A 24,990-nucleotide genomic window follows, 5' to 3' on the forward strand; every position below is an offset into this window, starting at 1 on the left:
ACATTACCGATATTAAATGACGTACAATTAAATGCCATGAACTAAAATTGTTAGATTCCAATATTACTCATAACTAGATATTTATCAGAATCTTTAAAATTTTAAATAAATGCCTATTTTAATTAAAAATTATTAAACTGTATTTAATGTTCGTTTAATATTAAAATAATTTAACTTTTTTTCCTTTTTCGCTGGCTTTCAAGTTGATCAAATATTTATATTTTTATAGTTTATGGAATTTCTCAATCACCACACTGTATTGAGATATTAAATCTTAACGTTCTGTATAGATGAGAATCAGTGTTGCGGTGATAATGAAAAAAGTAAAATATTATATCGATGGAAAACGGTCGGCTACGGTTATTTTTAATAATATTGTATGCAATAACTGAAGTATTATTAAAATATTACTTTCCATGTAGGTCGTTAATTCGATAAGTTTATACGCGTAAGCAAAACTGAAAATTAACAATTTATAAAACTAAATTTAAGTTGAATAATGAAGTTTCTTTTAATTAAGTTATACTGCGTTACATTACATTTTTTTAAATGTAACTTTCAGCCCAACAAGTTTTTTTCTTACCGTGATATGTAAGTAATTAATTAGAAAATTAGTTTAATTGTCATGTTTGGTTAACCTACTTAAATTTTGCTATTTTAAACTTAACTCCGACGGGATATTAAAATTAGGTTATATACCCGGCCTTGCTAATACAATAAAATGCCTACAACACGAATGACTGTTATAAAATTATAGTGCCCGAGATTTTTGCTTGTTGACGTCGACGTCACTTTTATAAACTTGTGCGATGTATAATAAAGTGTCTCGCTAGAAACCAACACGCGCAAATACAATATTATACAAACGCAAAGCCGGTGTACATTACACACGCACATTATATATAGGACAACTCGAGTGAAGGGTGTTTGTGTTTTTTGACACTCGGTCGTCGGTGGCACGTTTATTCGGTGTACATACACGACCTTGAATCGGGGGTTAAGAGCGGAGGAAAAAAAAATATTGATAACAGAAAGAAACATCACTCACGAGCGTCTCTTTACTCATTACCTATACGTATATATACAATATTATATAAACGCGGTAGACGTCATAATATCGTGTAACACGTCTCTCGCGCCCAACTGATCGACGACGAAACTCGATCGACACGTTTTACGTATGACGCACTACAGCGATAAACATAATAATATAACACCGACCGAATATAAATAGCATAGCGCGCGAATAAAAAAGTACACCTGAGGAGGACTCGGACGGCGGAGATCGCTGCGGTCTCGGCTACGGGGTGTTCGCGTCCCGACAAGTTATGTCGGAGCATTGCGACGTGATGCACGACGACACTGTTATAAATAAAATTATAATAACGATATTATTATTATTATTATTATGATGCGTAACATCGTTATTGGACCCATAAAAGAGCCGTTATACGTGTACACAATACGTACACTGCGGCGTGTGATATGATCGCATATAATAGTATGACGCGCGCCGTTTGCGACTACTGTGTACAATATATATATATATATTATAAATCACGCCGTAATGCAATATTATTATTATTATTATTATTATTATTATCGCCGTATAATAATATCGTGTGTTGGTGCATTGTGTCTTAGGCGCCGCGAGTTCGGTCTCGCGTGTGATATTTCCGTGCTGGTAAACTTTTCGACAGCGCAATAATAACGAGACTCGAGAAAATATTGCGACAAAAGAAACTAATAATAATAATAATAATAATAATAATAAAAAAACCCTACAAACGCACATGTATATTATAATATAATATACTGCATACATATATTATGACAATAACAATAATAATATATATATATACACCGCGTTATATCGTTGGTGCTTTTTTCGGGACATCGAACGGGGCGATACAAAAATATAATATGGTGCAAGCTATTTCCCGCGACTGCTGCATATCTGCAGTAGTTCTGTTTTGACGAGAAATGACGAGCGACGAAAAACAGTAAGAATCTATCGCATCGGGTAAACGTGTCTTAATAATCGTGTAAAAGAGCTTTAATACCGGAGTTTAGAGTGAATTTAACGATATACGTTTTTCCACCACCCTCTACCCACTCGGTTATAGAGTGAATTTAGTTTTTAAACATGCCTATTGTGTGAAATCAGCGCCCTCTCCAAATTTTAAATAACGGCAATATTACAGGCAGAGTTAGGTACTGTATCGTTTACGCGTGTGTATATAATAATTAGGTACCATACGAAATTGTCGTTGAAAAAAGTTCTAAGAAAGATTAAGGGTTGTTGTGACCATCCCCGTTAATAACAAATTAGGACGTGTAGGATAGTTCGAATTTCGGTCCATACAAAATCGTCGACGATCCGAATACGATTTTAACGCGATCACCACACCAGTTTTTGTGACGTGTCCGTTCGTATATTATTGTTTTAAGATTAGGTCCAGTGACGGCGATTGATCGACATCGGTGCTTTGGAAACGATTTAATAATGTACACTATGGAGGCCGTTCGCATAGTATTATAGAGGAGAGTAAATAATTATACAAGTCAGGGTTTTTGTCACGGAATCGTGTTTAATGCCATTCTACGGAACAAAAACAAATCATTCGGATACTTCAGCGGAAAACTATCGTAAGTATTATATTTACATACGATGACACGCGTTTTGATTTCGTTACACGTGTGTTGTATAACATAATATTATTATATATTATATTGTTGTTATTTTTATGTACCTCACATTACCTATAGTAAGTTAGATATTATATGAAAACTCTTGTGATGGTGTCATTCAATTCGATCTCTTCTAAAGACGTGACGGACATTTTGAATTTAACTTAACGAGTTTCGAGACCTTGACACTATTTTAATGTGCAGTTTGATTGTTAGACAAACATCGGCAACCCCCAAATTGGTCGGTTTTCTTTGGAATATATTATTATCATTGATGAATAGATACATTTTCTAGTCACGATTCTTGCACGCTAATGGATAAACTGATGTATAAAAAAATTATGACAAAAGATAATTGACTAAGTAATATAAATATGTACACAAATCGCGTTTGTGCTATCAAAACTTCCACCCTATTGCAGCTGAAATATGTATAGTCGCCGATCGGAGTAAATTATTAATTTGATAGTCATAATAATTTGTTAGTTTTTCATTCGTTCATATTAATTAAATAATTAATGTACTGATTTGAAGTCACACTGCAGTCGTACAACGATAATGGTATAATGGTATATACAATATATACGATAATACACCACGTCGATCAAACATTTTCTTCGCCAGTAATATAGACTGTCATCGATCATAGCTTTTTTTTTTCTAATGAAACGAAACATAATTATACTGCTACGACTGCATATTGTAATATCGTTTCGATTCGGCAGTGTGATCATTAAGCACAAATAATAGCCTAAATGATTGTAACTAACCATCCTTCCTAAGTAATTTTTTATCCACTCCGACCACTGTACAGCATATGACAATATGATGGTATTTATTATTTGAGTAGTAGTCACATATCATTTACACATTTTATTAAATAATAACAAAACGCCGTACGCATATTATAATGACGCAGATGGGTAGGTATGTGGACACCGCAATTGTCAAGCAGCAGAATTGCATGCAGGGAACGTCATTTGGTTCCTTTCATAGTTTTCGTAGCGAGTTTTAGTTATGACGAATCATTACTTAAATAATTATATAGTCAATAATAACGGTAAAATTGGCTCGCTAAAAAAAATCGACATTGAAAATAAAATATAATATTATATTGTTTCATGTTTCCACGAGTCGTTCAAACATTATGTTTCGAAACAAAACAATAAGCAAAAGAAAGCGTCTGTTCAAACGGACGTATTATTGGAACACAAATAATAAAAACAATTAAAAAATAATGATAGTATTATACGCCTGTGTATATATATATACATATGTATACACTGTGATCAAGATTTCGTGTTTCAGCAATGTTCTTATACATGGAAAACAATATATTATAATTTGATTAGAGCATTAGGTATGATAAATAAATAAATTATTTAAAAGATTTTTTTTTTAAACTCGTCTGATTAGGTCTTTTAATTAGGTAATTAAACTATGTATAACCAGCTAAGAACCGATAATGCATATTTTTGACTTTAGAAAATCAGGATTTTTTTAAAGTTTTTACAAGTTTCATTACTTTTGATTAATATGATATTATTATATTTATATTTTTACGATTTTCTCAACTGTGCATATTTCCATTAGAAAATCGCTGTCATGAAATTCCGATCAGCCAGTACACACATATATATATATATAATATACACATAATATTATGTAAATCTTTAAATATGTATGCGTATTACATAATATATAATATAATACATAGATATTAATATTATATTTAAGACATATTATAATATCGATTAATACAACATAATATATTATACGAATATAGAAACACTCTTAAAAATAAAAATAAATCATATTATTTCGTATCATATGATTATTGTCAAAAATTTAAAAATAACAAAAACGTTTTAAAACAAAAAAATATTTTATTATTATTATTAGGTTATTTGTACCATGAGTACTTCGGACACGGAGCTTATACTGAGAACATACATGGTGACTCCGACCTCTACTGGGGGACCTGCAATGATAGGTTAAAACGTCAATACTAATTATGTATGACTATTCCACAAGTATACATAAAAGGGTTTATTTTTCTATGTATTATAATATTAATGGATTTACAATTTCAATATAGTATGATTAAAAAAAAAAAAACAAAAAAAACAAAAACGAAACGAAAAAAGATTAAAACAACAAAGAATTTCGTTTAATATTTGTATCGTTTAGAATTACAAATCTCATATTTTTACCTTTATTCCCCTCTGATCCCGTTGACAAACATAATCAACCTAAAAGGTTAAATGTCGTATTTTAAATATCAATACATTAAATTTTTTTTTTATTTGAAATTTTTGAATAAAATCATCAGATTCAGTCGCGAACGGATCGACTACTGAACGTGACATATTAATACGATCCACACATACATAATATAATATACAATATTACTATTTATGTATGTATATTGTATATATATATATATATATATTATATAAAGCTATATTTGTATTCAAACGAAAAACGTATATACGTGATATAATATAATATATAATCGGAGTTAAGTTTTTTACGTCTGTTCAGAATTCCACAAGTTGGACATTATTATAGCCATCGTCGTCAGCAGCAGAAATCGAAAAGATAATTTTTAAGGCTTATCCAATATTATTGTATTAGTATTATTGAGCACATATTATATATATTGCTACTATAAAATGTCGGTAGAATAAGCGCGTATTGTCACAAAAAAAAATTCTGACATAGGTTTCCCTGTTTCTTATCGTTTAAAAATCAGAATATTACGGAGAGAGAAAACTCTACACTCAATACAATCAGCTCGGACTAAAAACGATAAATTTATAAAAAAGCGCAGATTAAGACTCGACGTTGAGTTTACCCCCCACGATATCAACATTTTTAAGATCCGTTGATTACATTATATGCACTAACCCATAGCTTATATTTCGTCCTCGCACTTAAATTACAAACTGTAGGTATACAATATAACAGAAGAAATAGATTAAAATTACATTGGTTTTAGTGAAATTCTGGGCTTAAAACCTAAAAATAAAGGTTTCTGCAAAACTTCTATGTTATAAATAAATAAATGTAAATGTTATTAGTTGTTATGACGTTAATTATATTGGCGAACTTAGACAAATATTTTATCTACGTTAAAAAAATAAATAATCTGTTAATAATCAGTCTCAATGTATTTAACTAAATATGAGTTAAAAAATAAATTTGATAAAGTTTAAAACAGAAATATAAAAAGATTTTTATATAATAAAAATGTATTGATATAAACAAAATAGTAGATTTTTTTTTAACTGGTTATGAAAATGTACTTTATATTCAATAATGTAAATAATTAGGATTGAAATCTAATAGAATTTTTACGGGTTTTAATATACATATATTTTTTTTAAATTTTGGTTGTTATGCATATCGGTTATTATCGCCTATTTTTCTGATCTCTTGAATTTAATCATAAACAATTTTTACTGTATATTATTATTGATTCTTATAGGATTGAATTTTGAAATATTTTCACATACTTTAAATTAGTATTTTTGAATAGGGAATGCAATGAGACACACTTATATTTTATTAACTGAAAACTGATTTGGGTTTAATCCCCATTCATTTCTCTTTTTCCCTCATACACCCACCGACCAACAATCAAACAAGAAGAATTGTATATCGTTTAGATTAACTTATCTATAAAATATATACATATTTATTTAATTATTGATTATCTATATTACAATAGGAAATTGTAATCCTTTTAAACTTTTGCAAAAACCATTTAATGAGACATCAACAATATTTAAAGTAAATTATTTAATACCAGATAAGTAACTCTAAGTCTACATTAAATTGCCTTTGAAATATGGTTGACCTAATCTTCGTTTTAAACCTTTGTACTGTGGAAAACTATGGTTCACATAATGTAGAGCAGAATATAGGAAACGTAATATATTATATAAATTTAATACTATAAAAAAAAAAATGTTTTGCAACGTACGTGAAAAATGCGATCACATTGTTTTTTTATATACCCTTATAGAAACTAAGAGATATTTGGGGTATCTCAGAGAATACATTTGTAGTCCTATTTTAAAAGAACTGGCGTACTGCATTAGACAGCTTTAATTGAAAACTGGTACACGTACAGCTACAATTAAAATAATTCATTATTATAATAAAATTAAAAGTAAAAATTTAATAATTAAGTATTAAGTCTTGGAAAATAATTTAATAAATACATATTTCTTCATGAGCACAGTGTCTTCGATTAAAAGCAAAAACATCAATAAAATTCTGAAAAAAAATGAGAATGTTCACGAGCCAAGGTGATTGAAAAGTTTGAATCGACTAAACATTTAGCAAGCCTTTGAAAAATAGCAGCCGTCTATTATCATATTATTGTAACAGTGTGTTTTATTGTCTTCGATTTCAGACTGTAGTTTTTCAATTAATGATTAAAATATTATTTTTCGCGTTCGTTCATAACTGTTATATCTATAAGTGCATCGGTCCCCAAAATTTAAACAGTACAATTGTTTAATTTGTTTCAGAAAGCTTTACCAAATATGGTGATCACCTTTTTTCTTCAATAATGTAGTAATGCAAACTGAAGTTTTGGAACTTTTAAATATACCTTAAGTCCTTTGTTGTAAGTGGTATCATATGAAGACACAAACTTCTGTTTTTTTAATATGAGAACTTTCTTTTCTACTGTAATGTATTAAGTAGATAATTTTTGGGAAACAAAAGTAAAAACTTCAAACGAACAGATTTTGAGTTTTTTAACGTTATGTTTCTGTAATACTAATGATAATGATAATAATAATGGGTTTAAAATATACACATAGGCTTATTTAGGGTTATATAAAAAATGTATTAATAATTTATATTAATTCATCAACATTTATAATTTGTGAAAATAGTTTGATTTAATAAATATTAGATCCAATATTATAAATATAAAATATTATTTTAAAATCATTTTAAAGAATAATTATCCTTATTGTTGTATAAATATTGTAATAACTGAGATACTTGGTTCAAATTTTAAATGAAGTATATAAAACGGTTTTTACTTAATCGCGTACAGTAAAATACAGGGCTCATATTTTTACAACAGAAGTTTGTATCAACACAGGATAAACAGTAGCAGTAATAGTAGACATTTCTATAGTTTTAAATTATGGTTTTAAAGTATTTATATATTTAAAAATTCTATCAAATACAATTTTAAATAAATTCATTATTAACTATAAAATCGGGAAAAACATGTTTGGTTAATTATACACTGTATACGATGGTGCTCAATGATTCGTTTTAGTTTTACGCTAACTTGTTGGGCCGTCGCAAATGGAACGTGTGTGAACAAGTCTGACGGAAAAATTTACGCACGTGGACAACAAGTTTTTTTGTTTACGGTTTTTTTTTTGTCACCACCCTCACTATCGGAACAACCAGTTATTAACGCTCGAATTCACCGTAGGATTTTCATAATATTTTCTTTCTCCAATCTCTCCATCGCGATCTCCTCTACTTACTTACTCCGACGCCGTTGCAACGTAACTTTGTGAGTAATGTGAAACATAAAACACATACTAAATCAAATATTACACCGCTTGTAAATAATATATATGTTACAAAATTATTTTATCACACTGCTTTAACTACCCCACCGCGAAACAGATTTAATTAGTTTTGCCGGTGGTAGAAATTCGGATACGTTATAAAAATATTATTACATTCATCAAGAGATACACGCGTACATACAGAATGATTGCAATATAAATATTAATGTTAAACACTAGATAATTAAAATTTTTTTTTTCAAAATTTTTCGCTTGGAAAGTTTGTAACATGAGTGAAACCGACGTTTTGTTCTGGCCCGTCGTATTTTTGTCACAGATGTGGTATTATATTATTATTTGCCGACAAAACTATTATCGAATTTTGATTTCAAAAGAAAATTCGTGCTTTTAGTTGTGTTATATTATAAACCCAACCTGGCCAATTAGGTAAACCTCTGATACGTATGTTTTAAACGATTATAAAATTTAAACGATTTGATTAATTTATAATAAAACTATTTATATTTTATATCATGGTTCGTTAATGTAACACTCCAAAGTGAACGTCGTGATATTTTAATTACAAAATACCAATATGTTACCAACAAGTTCAGCGCTTACGATAGCGTGTACAGAACGAGTGAAAAAAGTGCGACATTTTAATAACGCAAAGTAATAAACTCACAAACACTATGCTATAATTATTATATAGGTTTGCGATTAATACGAAGACGTTATAATATTGTTAGCAATATAATATTTATATGTATAATACTATGGGCGTACCGTTATTGAAAGTGTAAAGGTATAAATAAGTCACTTCGCAGCGTTTTATGATTTTATGAATAATATATCGTATTATGTGTATAGGTAAGTTTTAAAGAAGAGCAAAAACAATATTTAATTTCACTCGTGTTCTTGATCACTACGATATAAATGTAAAATAGATAGAAAGGTACCAAATGGATTATTTTTTTTAGCAGTTGTTGGAATGATAACTGTTCGTATTCAACGCGAATAAACTATTCAAGACCTTAACGCGTATACTAACGATAAGCTTTGGGTACATTGAAAAATTAAATTTCGATAAAAAAAAAATAGATCGTTTACTGTATAATATTATAATTTATATTATAGTTATCTGTCATTCAAAATTAAAAATTTGTACATTAAAAGAGTTTTTAATACATAAAAATCTGAATAATTAAAAATTTAGTACTTAAGTATACTAAAAAAATCTAAATATCAAAATTTGAATAAATTATTTACTATAAAAAAATAACGAAGGTGCCATTTATTTTCTTATCAATCCCGTTGACGCGTAAACATCAGTATTCAGTAGTTAATAATTTAGGTATTATAGTAATTTCTATTTTAGTTTCTCGAGTTTGGTCATCGTTAATTGTTCAACAATTTCATAATGGTCATGGCGCACGTCACAGCGTTTCATGTTCTGAAATCGTATTGACCGACTGGTAGCAATGCGACCGAGTCTTGGGAATTATAATTGGCCTACGAACCTTTCATAATATTATCATGCACAATATATGACCGATGAGTGAATAGTTACCGTTATGATTTATTATTAAGGGATAGTATGACGCGATGCTCAGATATTCTTTTAACGGTAGACAAGCATTTTATTAAAAAGTGAAAATGTTTTTGAAAATAACTTTTTATATAATTTAAATTCACTACAAAATAACAATTAAAAAAATTTATATTACGAAGTATGTGTATATTTTTTTAATATTTTAGATTCCGAAGGGGACCGATGATTATACTTATTTTACAACAATGTACCTTATTTGTGTGTGTGTGAATTTTTTCTAAGAGCAATTTATTGTCTTTATTATAATTTTGTTAACTGATAAAATAATCACCCTGTGTATGCGTATTTATGTAAGAGCCACCTAATTTATTTGTTTTCATACCAATAACGTTTTGGTTTCTTTTTTTCTTTTTGGTATGAAACTCTAACGAATACGAAAAATTCGTGGTATGAATCTGATTCGTTTAGTTTTTTATTTCTGGTTGCTTCCATCACGGTTTACGAACGACTATATTTAAAATGAGACAGATATTTTTATAATATAACATTATAATATTATTATTTTTAACTTTTATGACCGAAATTTTAAAAAAACGTGCACGCACGATTATATAATAAACGAGAATACTCGTTCTTAGAATTCTACAAAATCTTGAAAATTATCCAAATCAAGATGATTATGTGTTATATCATTATTATAAATAAAAAAATAAAGTAATTACCGCAACCACGGTTGAATATACAAAACATATATAATACGACGAACCACGCATATCATTATATAGAATAGACGGCGGTGTCCATCGTCTTCAACACGGATTCATACACATATAATATATTGTTATGTATAATACCTATTTATAAATATACGACTCCCGACAGTATATTATATTATTATTATTATTATTACTATTACTATTATTGTTATAACGAACGGCTTCATATTCGTTACGGAAGGCATGATATATAACATTATAATATACGACGTGTGTAATATTACGATGAAACGTTGATTAATGTTTTTCGCCATTTTCCCAAAACGTTGCACCAGGGGCCCACCCGGGTCGTTGTGCGTTTATACGGTGTACACTGCATAATATATGTTATTACATAATAATATATGCGAAATTGTTCCAAAAATGATCAACTGACGCTATGATTGTCTTAGATGAAAGTACATTACTTTCCGTCGCGGTCCAAAAACGACTAAAAAGTTATCGGTAACCGGAACCGGAAACTAATTTATACTTCACAAAAACGCCACGTCAGTTGCTTACTGCAATAGGTACTAAACTTGAAATATTATCGTATAGGATTATGTTGAATTTAAAATATGTTTGTAACATACGATTTCGAGTTTGCGATATGCTGTGTCGTGTTTTAGTAGAAATGTGTTTTAAAAATGTTTGTATTATAATGGAATAAGGACGTGCCCGGCGTAATAAAAATCTGATTAATAATAATAAGTTCCACCGAATTTAGCGAACGTAACGGCATAAAATAACGAGTGATACGAAACACCGCCAACGGAATAGTTAACACTTATGAAATATTATAAATTTTTTTTTTTATATATTTATTATAATAGTCAGCGAAAACGAATAATATGGTGTTTTTGGCTGAAAGCTGATGGAAAAATTAATATCGAACCAGTTCTCCGGACTTGGCGAGTAATCATATAGTATTGTGTATTATGTTATATTAATGAATAATAATAAGTATTTCAAATATTATATTATTTTTCTGCCATCGGCACTGTTCGGCACTGCTATAATAATATACAATAATCCGTCGCCGTCCGTACATAACTATTAACTATAATATCATAATATTATGTAGTTTTGCGTATGTTGCGCTGCAGACTTCCACTGACCAAAATCGTGAACAATGTTTTTTTATTTATTACTATTATTAATTTTTTTGATTTTTCGTTCGAGTTATTATAACAACAATTTCGCTAAACATATCTGTATTGTGTATTATTTAGAAGTTTAGAACCCTTAATACACTGTGATACGATATGACAAAAAATATATGTAATAAGACATCGTGTTACTGTAGAGCGTGCCCGGTACACGATGGCGCGATTGTGCCCCATTATGTGTGTGCAGAGATCCAATGGGACGACTGTGGACGGAAATTGTAATAACTATTACATAATAATATTATTATGTCATCATAGAGGTATTTCGATTTTATTATTCTAATATTAACATAATACGCGTATAATTGCCATCATATAGAACGTATCCTCGTCGTGTATAACCTTTGTCGTGCATTACGACTGAAAACTTGTACGGCGGTTCTCTAGCTGATCATTGTATTATACCAAGGGCGGTATAACATTTTTGCAGACATTTTTTTAGCGGTTCTCCATTCTATATATTCTTCTATAATTTATCTAGCAATTTCTCCATGCGGTCTGGTCTTAGTAGTCTTCCTTTTGGTGTTTTTTCTTCTCATTACGCCTACCATTATTGCTATTGTCATTAGACTTCTATCAGTCCGACGATATACATGGCGGACACATTCACATATTACTCTTTGATGAGCTGTAATACATTTTCTCATTTATGATAAAAAAAAATCTACTGAGGCTGTAGTTTTCCTTTGAGGTGATAGGTATACAAAATATATGTATATTGTAACTATTGTACCCGGTGATCAACGGGATTTTTAGGAGTGCTTCTACACGTACAATAATAATTTCCGACAAAAGGGGAACGACTGTTATTCCATCATTAGGGTGCGCCATCCATCGTATATAGTAAATTTAATAAAAAGTGTAATTGTTTGAAATTGAGTAACCGTATATTGATACTAATAATTAATCGAAATAAATGATCGGACCAAATAAACCTAGCCATGTTGTCCGATATTTTGTTTATACGATTTTCGAACAATAAAAATGTGGTGATTGATCTTCGTCACACTATGAATTATATTGCAGATTGAATTAATAAAATCGAATAATTAATAATATCAATATTACAGGCCAATATCGTGCATCTGATCTGGCGTAATGTATAGGCAAAATATGTATATTGTTACGTCGGTATACACTAATGTTATTGTTTATTGTTCAACGCAATTACGACTGTCATACGACTACGAAAACTATAACGATAATGGTTGTAGGATGCTCATAGTAAAAAATTGAAGTATTCCATCACCGAAAATCGTTGAAAAACTCAACTAAAAAAATACTATCTTGATATTAACGCAGAAAAAGTACTCAATCGTACTCATAATTAAAATTTTGAATTAAGTATCTATACATCGACATTTTCAAAATCCAGAATTTGAATGAATTTATTATTAATAGTTAAAATAAAGGTTAACACAATCGGCGAATCTTCTTGTTTATAAATCAATTGCTAAGATGACAGTACAAAAATGACTTTATCAGACTATTCATCGCACTATATAAAGTAATAATATGGTATAAACATAAAAATGTAATAATATTTTTGTGCTTTAGAGAAACGCATACAATGGAATAATAATAATAAAAAAAACGCGAAACCTCGTGAAATTAACCCGATAGATTTTATGAGTCGTGAGCGCGTATAAAACCGATCGTTTTGTGCTGGTAACGCGATTATAAGGGGGTATAAAAAAAACACACGATCGTCAGACAAAGGCGTCCGTAGCTGTATATGCCACGAGTATATATGGCACCTGTACATTACATACGTCTTTAACTCGTTATTACGCGTAGTTACAGAGGAGTGCTGTAGTGGCTCGTTGTTATACGACTTACGACAATAAGTTTTAAAAGAGAAAATATATTAAAAACAAAAACGTATATTATAATATTTATTACGATATATGAATACCTATATATATATATACGACTGTTATTCAACACTCAACCGCGAGTGTCGTTATTATATATTTTCAAAAGAGTGGAAAAACGATCAGAACACGGAAACCCGTTTTTTATTTTTTTTTAATTACGAAACGACAAAAACCGCCATCGCCGCACTTAGGACGTGTATTATATAAAATAATAATAATGTACCTACTAGTAAAGTCTGTTTATTTCCCCGCGGCGTTTTGACTGCGTCGTCTTCTGTACCTATTAACCGCGAGTTGACCTAATTATGGTAAATAGTTTTTCATCGGTTATTTTTACGTCGTAATATTAACTAGTAGACCATCGGATGGACCGGTTACCAAGACGTTATTATAGGGTGTATGATAACAACGCACAAACCACCAGAGTTTCCGAACGATACCCGCCCATCTGTATTAATAAAATCCCTCCGTCTCGGAACGACTACCATAATATTATATCATAAAGACTGGTTTACGGCAAAACCATTATCGCTGTTGCATGTATAATATCATGTCGGTCGAAAAACACCGGGAAAAAATAAACATCGCAAACGGACAAAAAAATTGATAAAATAAAGATTTTTCGAAATTATTGTTACGAGAACATTGAATTGGGAAAAACGGCTATTGACCTGGACAAGACGAAACGCCTGGACGCGAAAATCGACCGGAAAGAGACTGAAGTGTGTCACACTGTACATCACATAAGTATATATAATATATATGTATAATATGTTTATATTGTAATCGTAATATATATATATACGCGTATACGTCGCGCGCAGGTTTCCGTTGTAATAATGGCACAGACCAACGCAGCCGCCGTACAGCCCATGAATATCAAACAGTCGGCCGCGTTCAATAATGCAAAGCCATCCTCGTCCGAACATAATATCGTAGGGTACCTACGTCCGTCTTTTGGACGATACGAAAAAGTGGCATATTTTAGACAGCAGATGTAAAACGTTTTCTGAAAAAAGTCGTCCACTTTTAGCGGTAAATTCCCCCAAAAAAAAACTAAAATATTATATACATTATGCGAGTGTTTATAATTTTATAACATATTATTATATACAATCCTAAAATTGAAAACGTTTATAAAAACGATTTTTATCGTGTAAAGTGTTACGTAACATATTTAATAATAAAAAAATAATAATAATAACGCCCATTTCCGTTCGGGTGATATTTTCCGGGTTAGGTTGTGTTTTGATCGATTTTTTTGTTTTCACCGGAAATTCCCACCGCTAAATCTTCGCTTCGTTATAAGAGGTGATATTATTCTTTTAACGTGTTTTTTCTTTACTATTGACAACTATTCATTGCACTTATAGATTATATTGTACACAACTTTGTGCTTTGCGAACGGTGAACGATACCGCTACTACTTCCGATTTTTATACAGAAACCCGCATCGCTTTCAGATGCACATACCGTATTTTTTATGGCTTTATATATAATATTTATTTGTATTTTGACCCTATAGATGCAATGTGGAATTTTGAGGCGATTATTTTGACTTGTTACGCATACATTTTAAGAATACGATGTTAAAATGAAATCACCAGAAATACTTAACAAAATTTAATACTATGTTTGAACCCTCATATTATATAATAGCAATTAGGAACTTAAAAAAAAACTATTTTATCGATATTATATTTGTTTGGTGATTTTAAAAAATATTTACTTTTTAAAATCATTTTATTGCGTCATTTTAAGTCATTTAAAAATAACATTTTCACTTTATTATTTTATATTTTTTAATCGTTATTATTTTTAAAATGTTTACTCTTTTGAATAAATAACAAACGTTTTTAATTGCATACTTTGAAACAAAATATTATTCCGAGTATTATTATTATTTTTTTTTTTTTTTTGGTAAAAATGTGCGAATGTGTAGTATACCTATTATTCAAATGGTGAAAAAGCGTAAATGTTTAACTAGTTATAGAAAATAAGTGTGTAGCCAATTAAACATATTACATCGCTGGTGTTCTATGTTTATTATATATGACGTGCAGAGCGCGTAAAAAATATAAAATAATAGTATACAAAAAAAAAAATCAACGATCCTTATAATATAATATCGTACACGTTGCAATATATTATATTGTATATTATATATATACAAATATATGCAGCTATTAATAATATTATTATTATGTAGTCAGTTGGGGTTTCTCGCGCTACAGAAGACACGAGATCCGTAAAAAGCGGCGGCATCACTATTCCACCATTAAACTTCATTGGTATTCCCACGAGAAACCTCACGTGTTATTATATTATTTATAATATATGGACGCGAACATCGCTGGATTTACATAAAAACGTACTAAAACGCAAATGATTTTCCGTAAATATCGTTTCACCGCGATTCTCGGTCGACCGCCGACAGCCGTGCGGTAAACTATACGTCATGTACCTATAGGTAACCTAACCTAGGTACGTGTGGCCCGAAACCTAGAAATATATCGATACGGTGGTTCGAAAAAAAATTATTCTCTGTGGAAATCCAGAGAAACGGCGTACAAAATTTACTCCCGGATATCCGACGTGGCGCATGTGTGGATATATGATTGTGTGTGGGTACGTCGATAATGTATATAAGCGCATATATACAACACGCAACGCTTGGTAGAGATTCGTCCGCGATCATCGTTATTTGAATAGTACCCACATCACACCATAAAAGTACTAGCGTTTCGGTGCCAATAATTATTGTTTCCGTTTCCGGGCGCGGCGTCGGTCAAAGGTTGTTTTTTCTCATCATATTGCGTTCTTGCACAATATGAGTACGTTTAACTGCATTTTAGTGAGATATTATAGTGATGTTGTAAGGTTGCCGCCCGATACGAGTTTTTATTTTTTTAAAGTATTTTTTATCGTTTTTTGAATTTTACGAACTATAATAACTTGACGAAGGGGTGCCCCTCCCATATCAATGAATCCTCTAATCTTACCCCATAGTATTACTTAAATGCTTTAGTATTTTTAACGATATTAAAGGCGCAAAGACGTGATACTGACAAAACGACATATTTTCTCAATAGCCTCAAAATATATCATTCCGTTATACATTATAATATATTAATACACTTTTATGCGACTCTATTCTGTCCATTTTTAGTGTGCACACGTCTAAGTAGTACACGCTACGCGTAAAGCTCACTACAATAATAAAACCTGTTGCGTTATCAAATGCAGCGTGTTTGGATGATTATCATACAGTTTGTTTTATATTATTTATAATACTCTTGTCGTTGTCGGTTTGGGTTTGTAAGATTATATTCTATACATATATTTGTATATATATATATATATATATATATATATTATTACGAAATTTCCGGGACAAATTTTATTATATTACAATATATGTATGTATAGTATACACCTATATATACATATATATCATAACAACGAAACAACGACAGTCTACAACGTGCTTCAAACCCAACGTTTATGTATTACAACAAAGCGTTCCAAATGGTTTGTAACATAATAATAATAATAACAATAATGAGACTAGATGAGGTTAATGGTTTAAGAATATATTCGTTTGGATGCAACTAGTTCAGCTAGGATGATAATATAATATAATATAATAATAGATAGTGTATTTGAGTTACTTAAAAATGTTTAAATTATAAAAAAATAATAAAATTAATATAATAGTAATAAATAAACACATTATAATATAAATGGTCCGATATGCATAACAATGTTATATTATGTAGTTTGCTTAAAAATATATATTTATTGTACCATTTGCACTTCAGACAATGAGCTGATGCTCAGCACGTACATGGTGACACCAACTTCTACTGGAGTACCTGAAACCCGGCAGATTAAAAAAAAAAAAAAAAAATCAAAATCAAAAATGATACGAAATATTGGAAATTCTCTGAAGCGACGATAATATTTTTATACAAATGCAATATACATTTTATTATCATGGTATATACGAGTATAAGATATTATAAAACACATTATATATTAATTATAATATATCGATAACATTAAATCGATAAGTACCTACACACAGTACATTGTCAACGTAAAATTCTAAAATATTAAACAATATTATAGTAACATATATCGTGTAGGTTACCGACGACCTTATAAATAACAACTAAAGTGACGACTATGCGCCTGTAAAATATCATACTATAATACTAATTATACTACGATTTCGATGTGTGAGCTAATCGATATAATATTACGTTGCATATTATAATTATATTATATTCGTACGTCATATTATTATACGCACCAAATGTACGTCCTTGGTTTGAACATATAGGTACACGAATATGAATATATTTCATTATTTCTACGGTGCATATTATATTGTATAAAATGTACTCGTTTGCAAACCTATATAATATGTCGTATGATTATAAGGCCAGTATTATAATACATATAACCTGAACAATGTATTAACCAAATAGGTATGACAATATCGTTATTTGTACGTACCAAGTTGAATTTTTTCTACATAAAAATTCAAAGTTTCAACTTGATCAACGTTATTTAACATTTAAATAATATCTCACGCAGGCTTGTACATTTAATTTCAAATATTTCAATACCTACTTAAATAATATATACTTAAAAACGTCAACAGTTCTACTAAACGATTACAAAAATCTTAAAGGCACAGTATATTTTCATAATATATTTTATATTATAATATTATCGACACACACACACGTCAAAAGTGTAATATGCTATATAATACATATAATATAGTATAATGGAACGCATACCTGTATGAAAAATTATCAACGGGCCGTCGTGGTCGTCGTAGCAATGAAAGTAAAATTATCATAAAACGTTAAAAACAAAATATGATTATCGAGCAACCAAAATGTGATTTGAATAAAACGCAAAAAAATTAACGCTTTCTATAATAAGCACCGCCAAGGGTAATTGTAATATTATTGTTTTGAAAAGGTGTATTTATTATAAATAGTTATTATTGTATGATATTTTTAATTATTTTTTGTGAATGAGAAATCTAGATGTTAGATATTTAAATATATTTATTAACGAATAGGGTGATTCACCAAGCACGCTAATTTTCTTATTCTCTGTTTTTCCAATAATGCAATTATTCTTAAAAATCTGAACATTAGCATATTTTTAAATACTTACATAAGCATAATATTTTTGAATATTTAAGATTTGTTTTTTAACTTAAACTTATATATTTTATTTAAATAATAACCACCCTTTTTAGAAGAAGGTAGTTTTTATTTTAAAATCAAAAGTTTGTGTTGCCTGCACAAGACACTCTCTTGAAAGTACAAAAAAATCTTAGGAATTCGAAAATATAATGTGTGTGTTGAAAAATTTTCATAATTATAATTTTAATAAAATAATTATCAAAAGAAAAATTGGAGTGAGTGTGCTTGACGATTCACTCTGTATAACACATTTTAAAACAATAAAACCGAGTTCAACGATACCGTATGCATACCTCACGACGTTTTGCTGGTGAAATCCGCGAGATTTTAATTTATTTCGGTTGACCGGTCGCGTATGGTGGTGAAGTGGTTAAGGGCTGGGGAGAGGATTAATGACGTCGGATAATAATAAAGGTTTCGGTTTTTTGTAGTTTTTTTTTTTTTAAATTTTTTTTTTCGTTCAAAGGCCGCCACCGCGTGAATATAATATAATATATTATATATATTTTCCAAGCCGATTTATCATTATTTCGCGCGGTTGAAATGCCGAGGTCGCGGCGCTATTTGAACGTGGTTACCGAAAAGACGACGTAGCTATATTATTATAGCAATGTTATAATAAAATATGTTGTCGTTATTGTTTTGGTGGTGTTTTCTTCGAAAGGGTATTATACGCATTGTAAAGGTCTAGACGAAAAACAAAATATCAACTAAAATACTGATAAATTAATTTCGATTGAGATTACGATAAAAATCGATACTACTTGTGCTCGTAAATCAACGTTTATTTTAGAAAAGAAAACACTTATAGCCGATGATATGAAATAATATCTAACAGAGAACAACTGCGGCAGAACGACCCGTCGATGATTAAAATTCTGCAAATAGCGTTCGACCCAGACCATGTTAACTATGTATATAATTGTTTTATATTTATAAACGTGAATCATGTTCCTAAAGCAGTGGTAGTGAACGCGATTGGGTGGGTGGGTGGGTGGTGCGTGCGTGCATGCGTGCGGACGTCTGTGTATGTATGTGTTTATGTTACAGGTAAAGTACCAAAGTCGGATAATGTATATATTTAGGTAAGGTGAACACTGAACAACCAAACACCATCCAAACCTATTAGATAAAGTAGAAATATTATTTATTTTTTGAAACAAAAATAACAATTGTATACGTTTCAGACGATACAGGTCGAGTCAAACTACCAAAAATAGACACAAACAGAGATGATCCTTAAAATGTAGGTACCTGCTATTTGCAGTTGTGTCTATTAGAGATAATCAGCACTGAAAACTCAAAAATAAAAATAGCACCCTTCTTTAGCTTTATTCGAGAAATCAATTTACTGTATGTCGTGAACCAATTATAAATATTGTAGAATTTTTATTGACAAAAAATCTTTGCTTGAAATGCCTAATGTACAATCTTTTTCCGACAGTCAAAGCTTAAAAAATTTCAAAACAAATGCCAATCAAATAAATATTAATGTAAATCTTGGGAAATACTTTGCAATTCAAAATGTCACCCGAACTTAAATTTCTCAAATAAATAATTGCACTGACTCGTATTTCGTTTTACATTTAAATTAAATTATAACATTTTCTAATTAATAATTATTTTTCGAATCAGAACGGTTTGATTTTTAATGCTAGAATAAATCTGTATAATGAAGTATTTGAAGTATTCAGTGCGTTGGTCCTGTTGTGCCAACATTGTCCGTTTACGATTATATAGTAATACTTTATCCATAGCTCACCGGGTAATGTATACATTGTACATATTTAAGGTAGATAATGTATACATTACGCTGTTCATATGAATAAGGTTTACATTATCCGGGTAATATGTACACTACTCCTTTTTGTATACATTACCCATAACACAATATATAAAACATATTATACATTTTAGATTGTATACCACGAAATGGTACGACGCAAGCTGATATAGTTATCATAAAATTAAGTATCGTCAAGTTCAAAGTTTCAAATCCGTAAAATGTGCATTGCCGATGACGTAAACGTGCGCCCATAGTTTGTGTTGTTTTTTTTTTTTTAATTTAAACGAACCTTTGCATGCATATATATATATATTATATTATACGGAGTTTTGTAAAGTATATTCGAGTTAAAGTATTCAAATACTTTTTAAGTAATCAAATACGCATTTTAAATACTTTCAAAAAAAGTACTCGTACATGGGATAAAAATGAAAGCATTCGGTTCGGTTTATTTATTATAGAAGACAAAACAAAACGTTATGCAAACAATTTAAAAACATCCGAAATTATACGAAACCATCTATGGAAATACTTTAAGTTATCCCCTATTAGTACGGCGATAATTTTTTGCACTTTTAAAAAATTTCTTTTACAAGACTGCGGAGAGCTGGTTACGGTGTACGCGTTCTGTGCACCGCAGAGACCGTTGGGGGGGGGGGTAAACGAAAACGGAAAGGAAAACGATGACGTACGCCGACGGAGCTTACGCAGGACATGATATCGCGTAGACGTAGTGTATGGGATACCGCGTGTGGACCGATCTCTTTCGGGTCGCCGTCGTCGACCGCGACGTAAGTCGAATAACGCATATCACACACACACGCACGCATATATATATATTTTCGTTTATAAGTGCGCGCGCGTGTGTGCATCATGTGTGTGTGTGTACAGCTTAGGTCTTACACGCCTAAAGTGCGCGTGTGCATTTACTGGCTAGGTGTGTGTGTGTGTGTGTGTATATATCGTGTTCCGGGGCGTGTTTAGCCTAAAAAAGCCGAGAGCCGGTGAAATCGAAAATAGAGTCACGGCGCTACAGGTCAAATCGATTTCGGGAGAGATGATGGCCGGAGTTTACACGCCCACACACCGTTACACCGCCGCCGCCGCCGCCACTCGTTCTGCGCCCCACCCGCACCGCGCCCTACACCCAAACCCGGTGTCGGTGTAACAGTGGTCTACGATAGTGCTGCTGTGCTGCTGCTGCTTCTGCTGCTGCTGCTGTCTCACCGTACATTGTGTACAGTGTACACGACCGCCACCAGAAGCACCCAACACCACGACACTGCGATATTATATATATATATATATATATACGTATGTATTTAACTCGTCCTGCCACCCCACCTTCCGTTTCTCACCCCCTCTAGCCCGCTCTCACTCTCACTCTCTCTCTCTCTCTCTCACCACACGGTATACGCACACACATATATATATATATATATTCTATCGCGTGTATGATTTAGATCCGGTACAGTACCGACGTGACCTATATATGTATAGTTATCCTCGTGGTGGGACGGGTGACGGTGTGGTCGAGTGGGGTCGGATGTGTGTATGGCGACCGGAGGGTGTGTACACACACTATGCGTTCCGCACACCCGCGACATGTCGGCCTGGCTAGCTGCAGCCTCCGACTCCCCGAGTACCACTGCACCGGTGTCCGACAAACCGACGACCTATGCCGCCGCCGCCGCCGCCTTGCCACAGCTTCGGCAGAAAGTAGCCGACGTCGTAGCAGCACAATCGCGGCGGCGGCGGCGCGGCAACCGTATCGTCGCGTCGCAGGTATGCACACACCATACACGTATATTCATATGAACGTAATATATGTATAATGCATAATACATTATTATACTTATATATCATTACACATGCGCCGCCGCATCTGATGTGGGTCAACTGGTCCGCGTACGCCGTCGTCTTCGCCGTATCGTCATCACCATGATATAGGCATCTAGCGTATATCTTTCGCCCGGGCCAAAGCATAAAATTAGCATTCTCTCTCGTAATTCATCTGTTATTACGCCTATATAACTGTAAATATATTCGCTTATTATTCGGTGATTTGGCGCCCTCCCGCCGAAACTTCCGGCACGAGTGCCCCGGTTTTCTCAACCCCCCCCCCAGATCCGACCGCTCCCCCGCCAAGAGTATCGATATTATAAACAGAGAAGACGTGATTAGGAGAGGTCGGGGACCGTATAACTAATTTGTCATTACGCACGTGTGCAGTGTATGTGTGGCACGTCTGGCCGATTCTGTGAGCAGACGCTCACTACCCCGTATAACTTAAATATTCAATAACAATCAGAAAAAAAAATGCTCTATAGATAGACGACTGGTGAATGAAACACAATCGTATAAGAGATAAATATACGATAAAATAAATAAAACGTAAGACGAAGTGTATATCCGTCGACCCGTCTGGTTAGGCGTGATCTATCATTAAAATACAGAGTGTATATTGAAAGTAAATTGCCGAAGACGGCGTGCGATCATTTCGTATACGGGGCGATTTATAAATAATAAATCAAAATGCCTGAATGTTAAAAACGTTCTTTTATCAATAAATAAAATCGTCTGGCGTGTGTATAACGTACGCGATAAAGCGTTCTTGAGAAATGTCGACAATAAGAGATTGGACACATTTTATTTTTGTTCTTTAAAAGGAGAAATGGCGGTGTTTTAAAAATGGTCGAACACGCAAATTAAAATAATTATACGTTAAATGATCAACAATTTATAATTATTTATCAACTTTTCGAGGTTTCGTACATCGTGTATAAATATATCGGGGTAGTTCAAAGCACATACCATCCCAATATGCACGCAGCACGCACGCACGCACGCACAATATGTGGGTATATTATATTCCAATCATTACAGGTTTCGTCGTACGTCGTATATATGTGATGTAATAACGTACGTCACACCAGCCAACCGATTTGAAATGTTTGAAAAACAAATTTGACCATCAATTTGCACTCTATTTTTATGAAAATCCCTAAAGACCTATGTAAAAAAATAAGGTCACGGGACCAGTGTGACGTATCTGATAATACAGTGGAAAATAAACGATTTAAATGGATATTTTTTTTCCTAAATGTTTTTGTAGTATTGAATAGGTAGGTACCGATATGATATTATACTACAAACGGCGCATATTGCACGCACATAATATATACACACAATTTGTATACAGAAAGTGAGATAGAGTGAGTGTGAGATCCGTTTAAAGTTTAGACGAGTTTTTCACAAGAGTGGCGGCGGAGGAAAATATATACAATTTCTTCGCATGCACTTATATATAACTTTGTATGTGTGTATTTCCACATTTAGATCGCCTAAACTTTAAACGCATATATCGATCTACTATAAACACATAACCATACAACGGTATAAATATTATACTATATAATATCATATACATTATACAGTACACACTACTGTTTGTCTGATATACTCTTTCGGGATTTGTACATAACTCATATCGAATAATAATATATACATCGCACGTATACGATGATGTATATTGTAATGACGTTTTATTCGTGTGTTTAATTAGAATTTGAATTGAGTATAATAGAATATTGTGCATTGTATTATACCGCTTAATATTGAAAATCATAACACCTACCTAATGTGCATTAATGTGCGTTATTATCTGAGAAGTATTTGTAATAATAATATTTTATTATATTATTATTTTAACAATGTAAAACAATTTCGGAAATAGAAGTATCACAATAGTACAATAATAATATCATGAACTAGTGATGTAAAAAACAGTAATTGAAAAACGTTTCGGGTGAGTTGTTGAAAAATAGAGATCATGGTTTATTGTTATTTTATATTATATTGTATATAGGCAAACTGAAAATGAGACAAAAATGTAATCGAGTTTGAGAAAGTTTAAACCAAAAATTCTCTATCAGTTACAACCTTGATAAAATGGTATAAATTTAAAACGAAGTAATTATTTAATTTTTATGAATTAATGTTTATTAATAAATTCGTATTTTCAGCAGTTTTTTTATCGAGTTTTTGAAAAAAACGAAATATTACATTATAAATTAACTATAATATATTTCTTAGAATAGTACTAGACTACTAACATATTTTATTATCGTAACATAACTAAATTTATACGAACAGTTTATGGTTTAACTATTCATATGCAATTGTTTTTAAGATTACACTCGTATACTGATCCCGTAATTAGTTAAAGTAGAATATAACATTATTTTTTCACTAAATTCCTATCAATAAATATATTTGATTGGATCAGTGTTTTTTTTTTTTTAATAATAGTAATGAGTTTATAGTAAAATTATTTATTAAGTATATAAAAAGTAAATAGCGAATTTATTTACC

General features: G+C 31.3%; 1 protein-coding gene across 4 annotated transcripts in view; it reads right to left on the reverse strand.

The window, feature by feature from the left end:
* Positions 1-24,990, reverse strand: part of LOC132923020 (gamma-aminobutyric acid receptor subunit beta-like) — a 50,064-nt gene that overhangs the window by 13,093 nt on the left and 11,981 nt on the right. For 2 of the 4 annotated variants that reach the window (XM_060986807.1, XM_060986809.1), the window contains exon 3: positions 4,605-4,672. In XM_060986807.1, coding sequence (XP_060842790.1) covers positions 4,605-4,672 — 68 coding nt within the window. Of the gene's footprint in view, positions 1-4,604; positions 4,673-17,406; positions 17,475-24,990 lie in introns of all 4 variants that reach the window. The other 2 variants (XM_060986806.1, XM_060986808.1) reach the window with 1 other exon arrangement.

Source organism: Rhopalosiphum padi, chromosome 2, assembly GCF_020882245.1.
Source record: "Rhopalosiphum padi isolate XX-2018 chromosome 2, ASM2088224v1, whole genome shotgun sequence".
Taxonomy (NCBI): domain Eukaryota; kingdom Metazoa; phylum Arthropoda; class Insecta; order Hemiptera; family Aphididae; genus Rhopalosiphum; species Rhopalosiphum padi.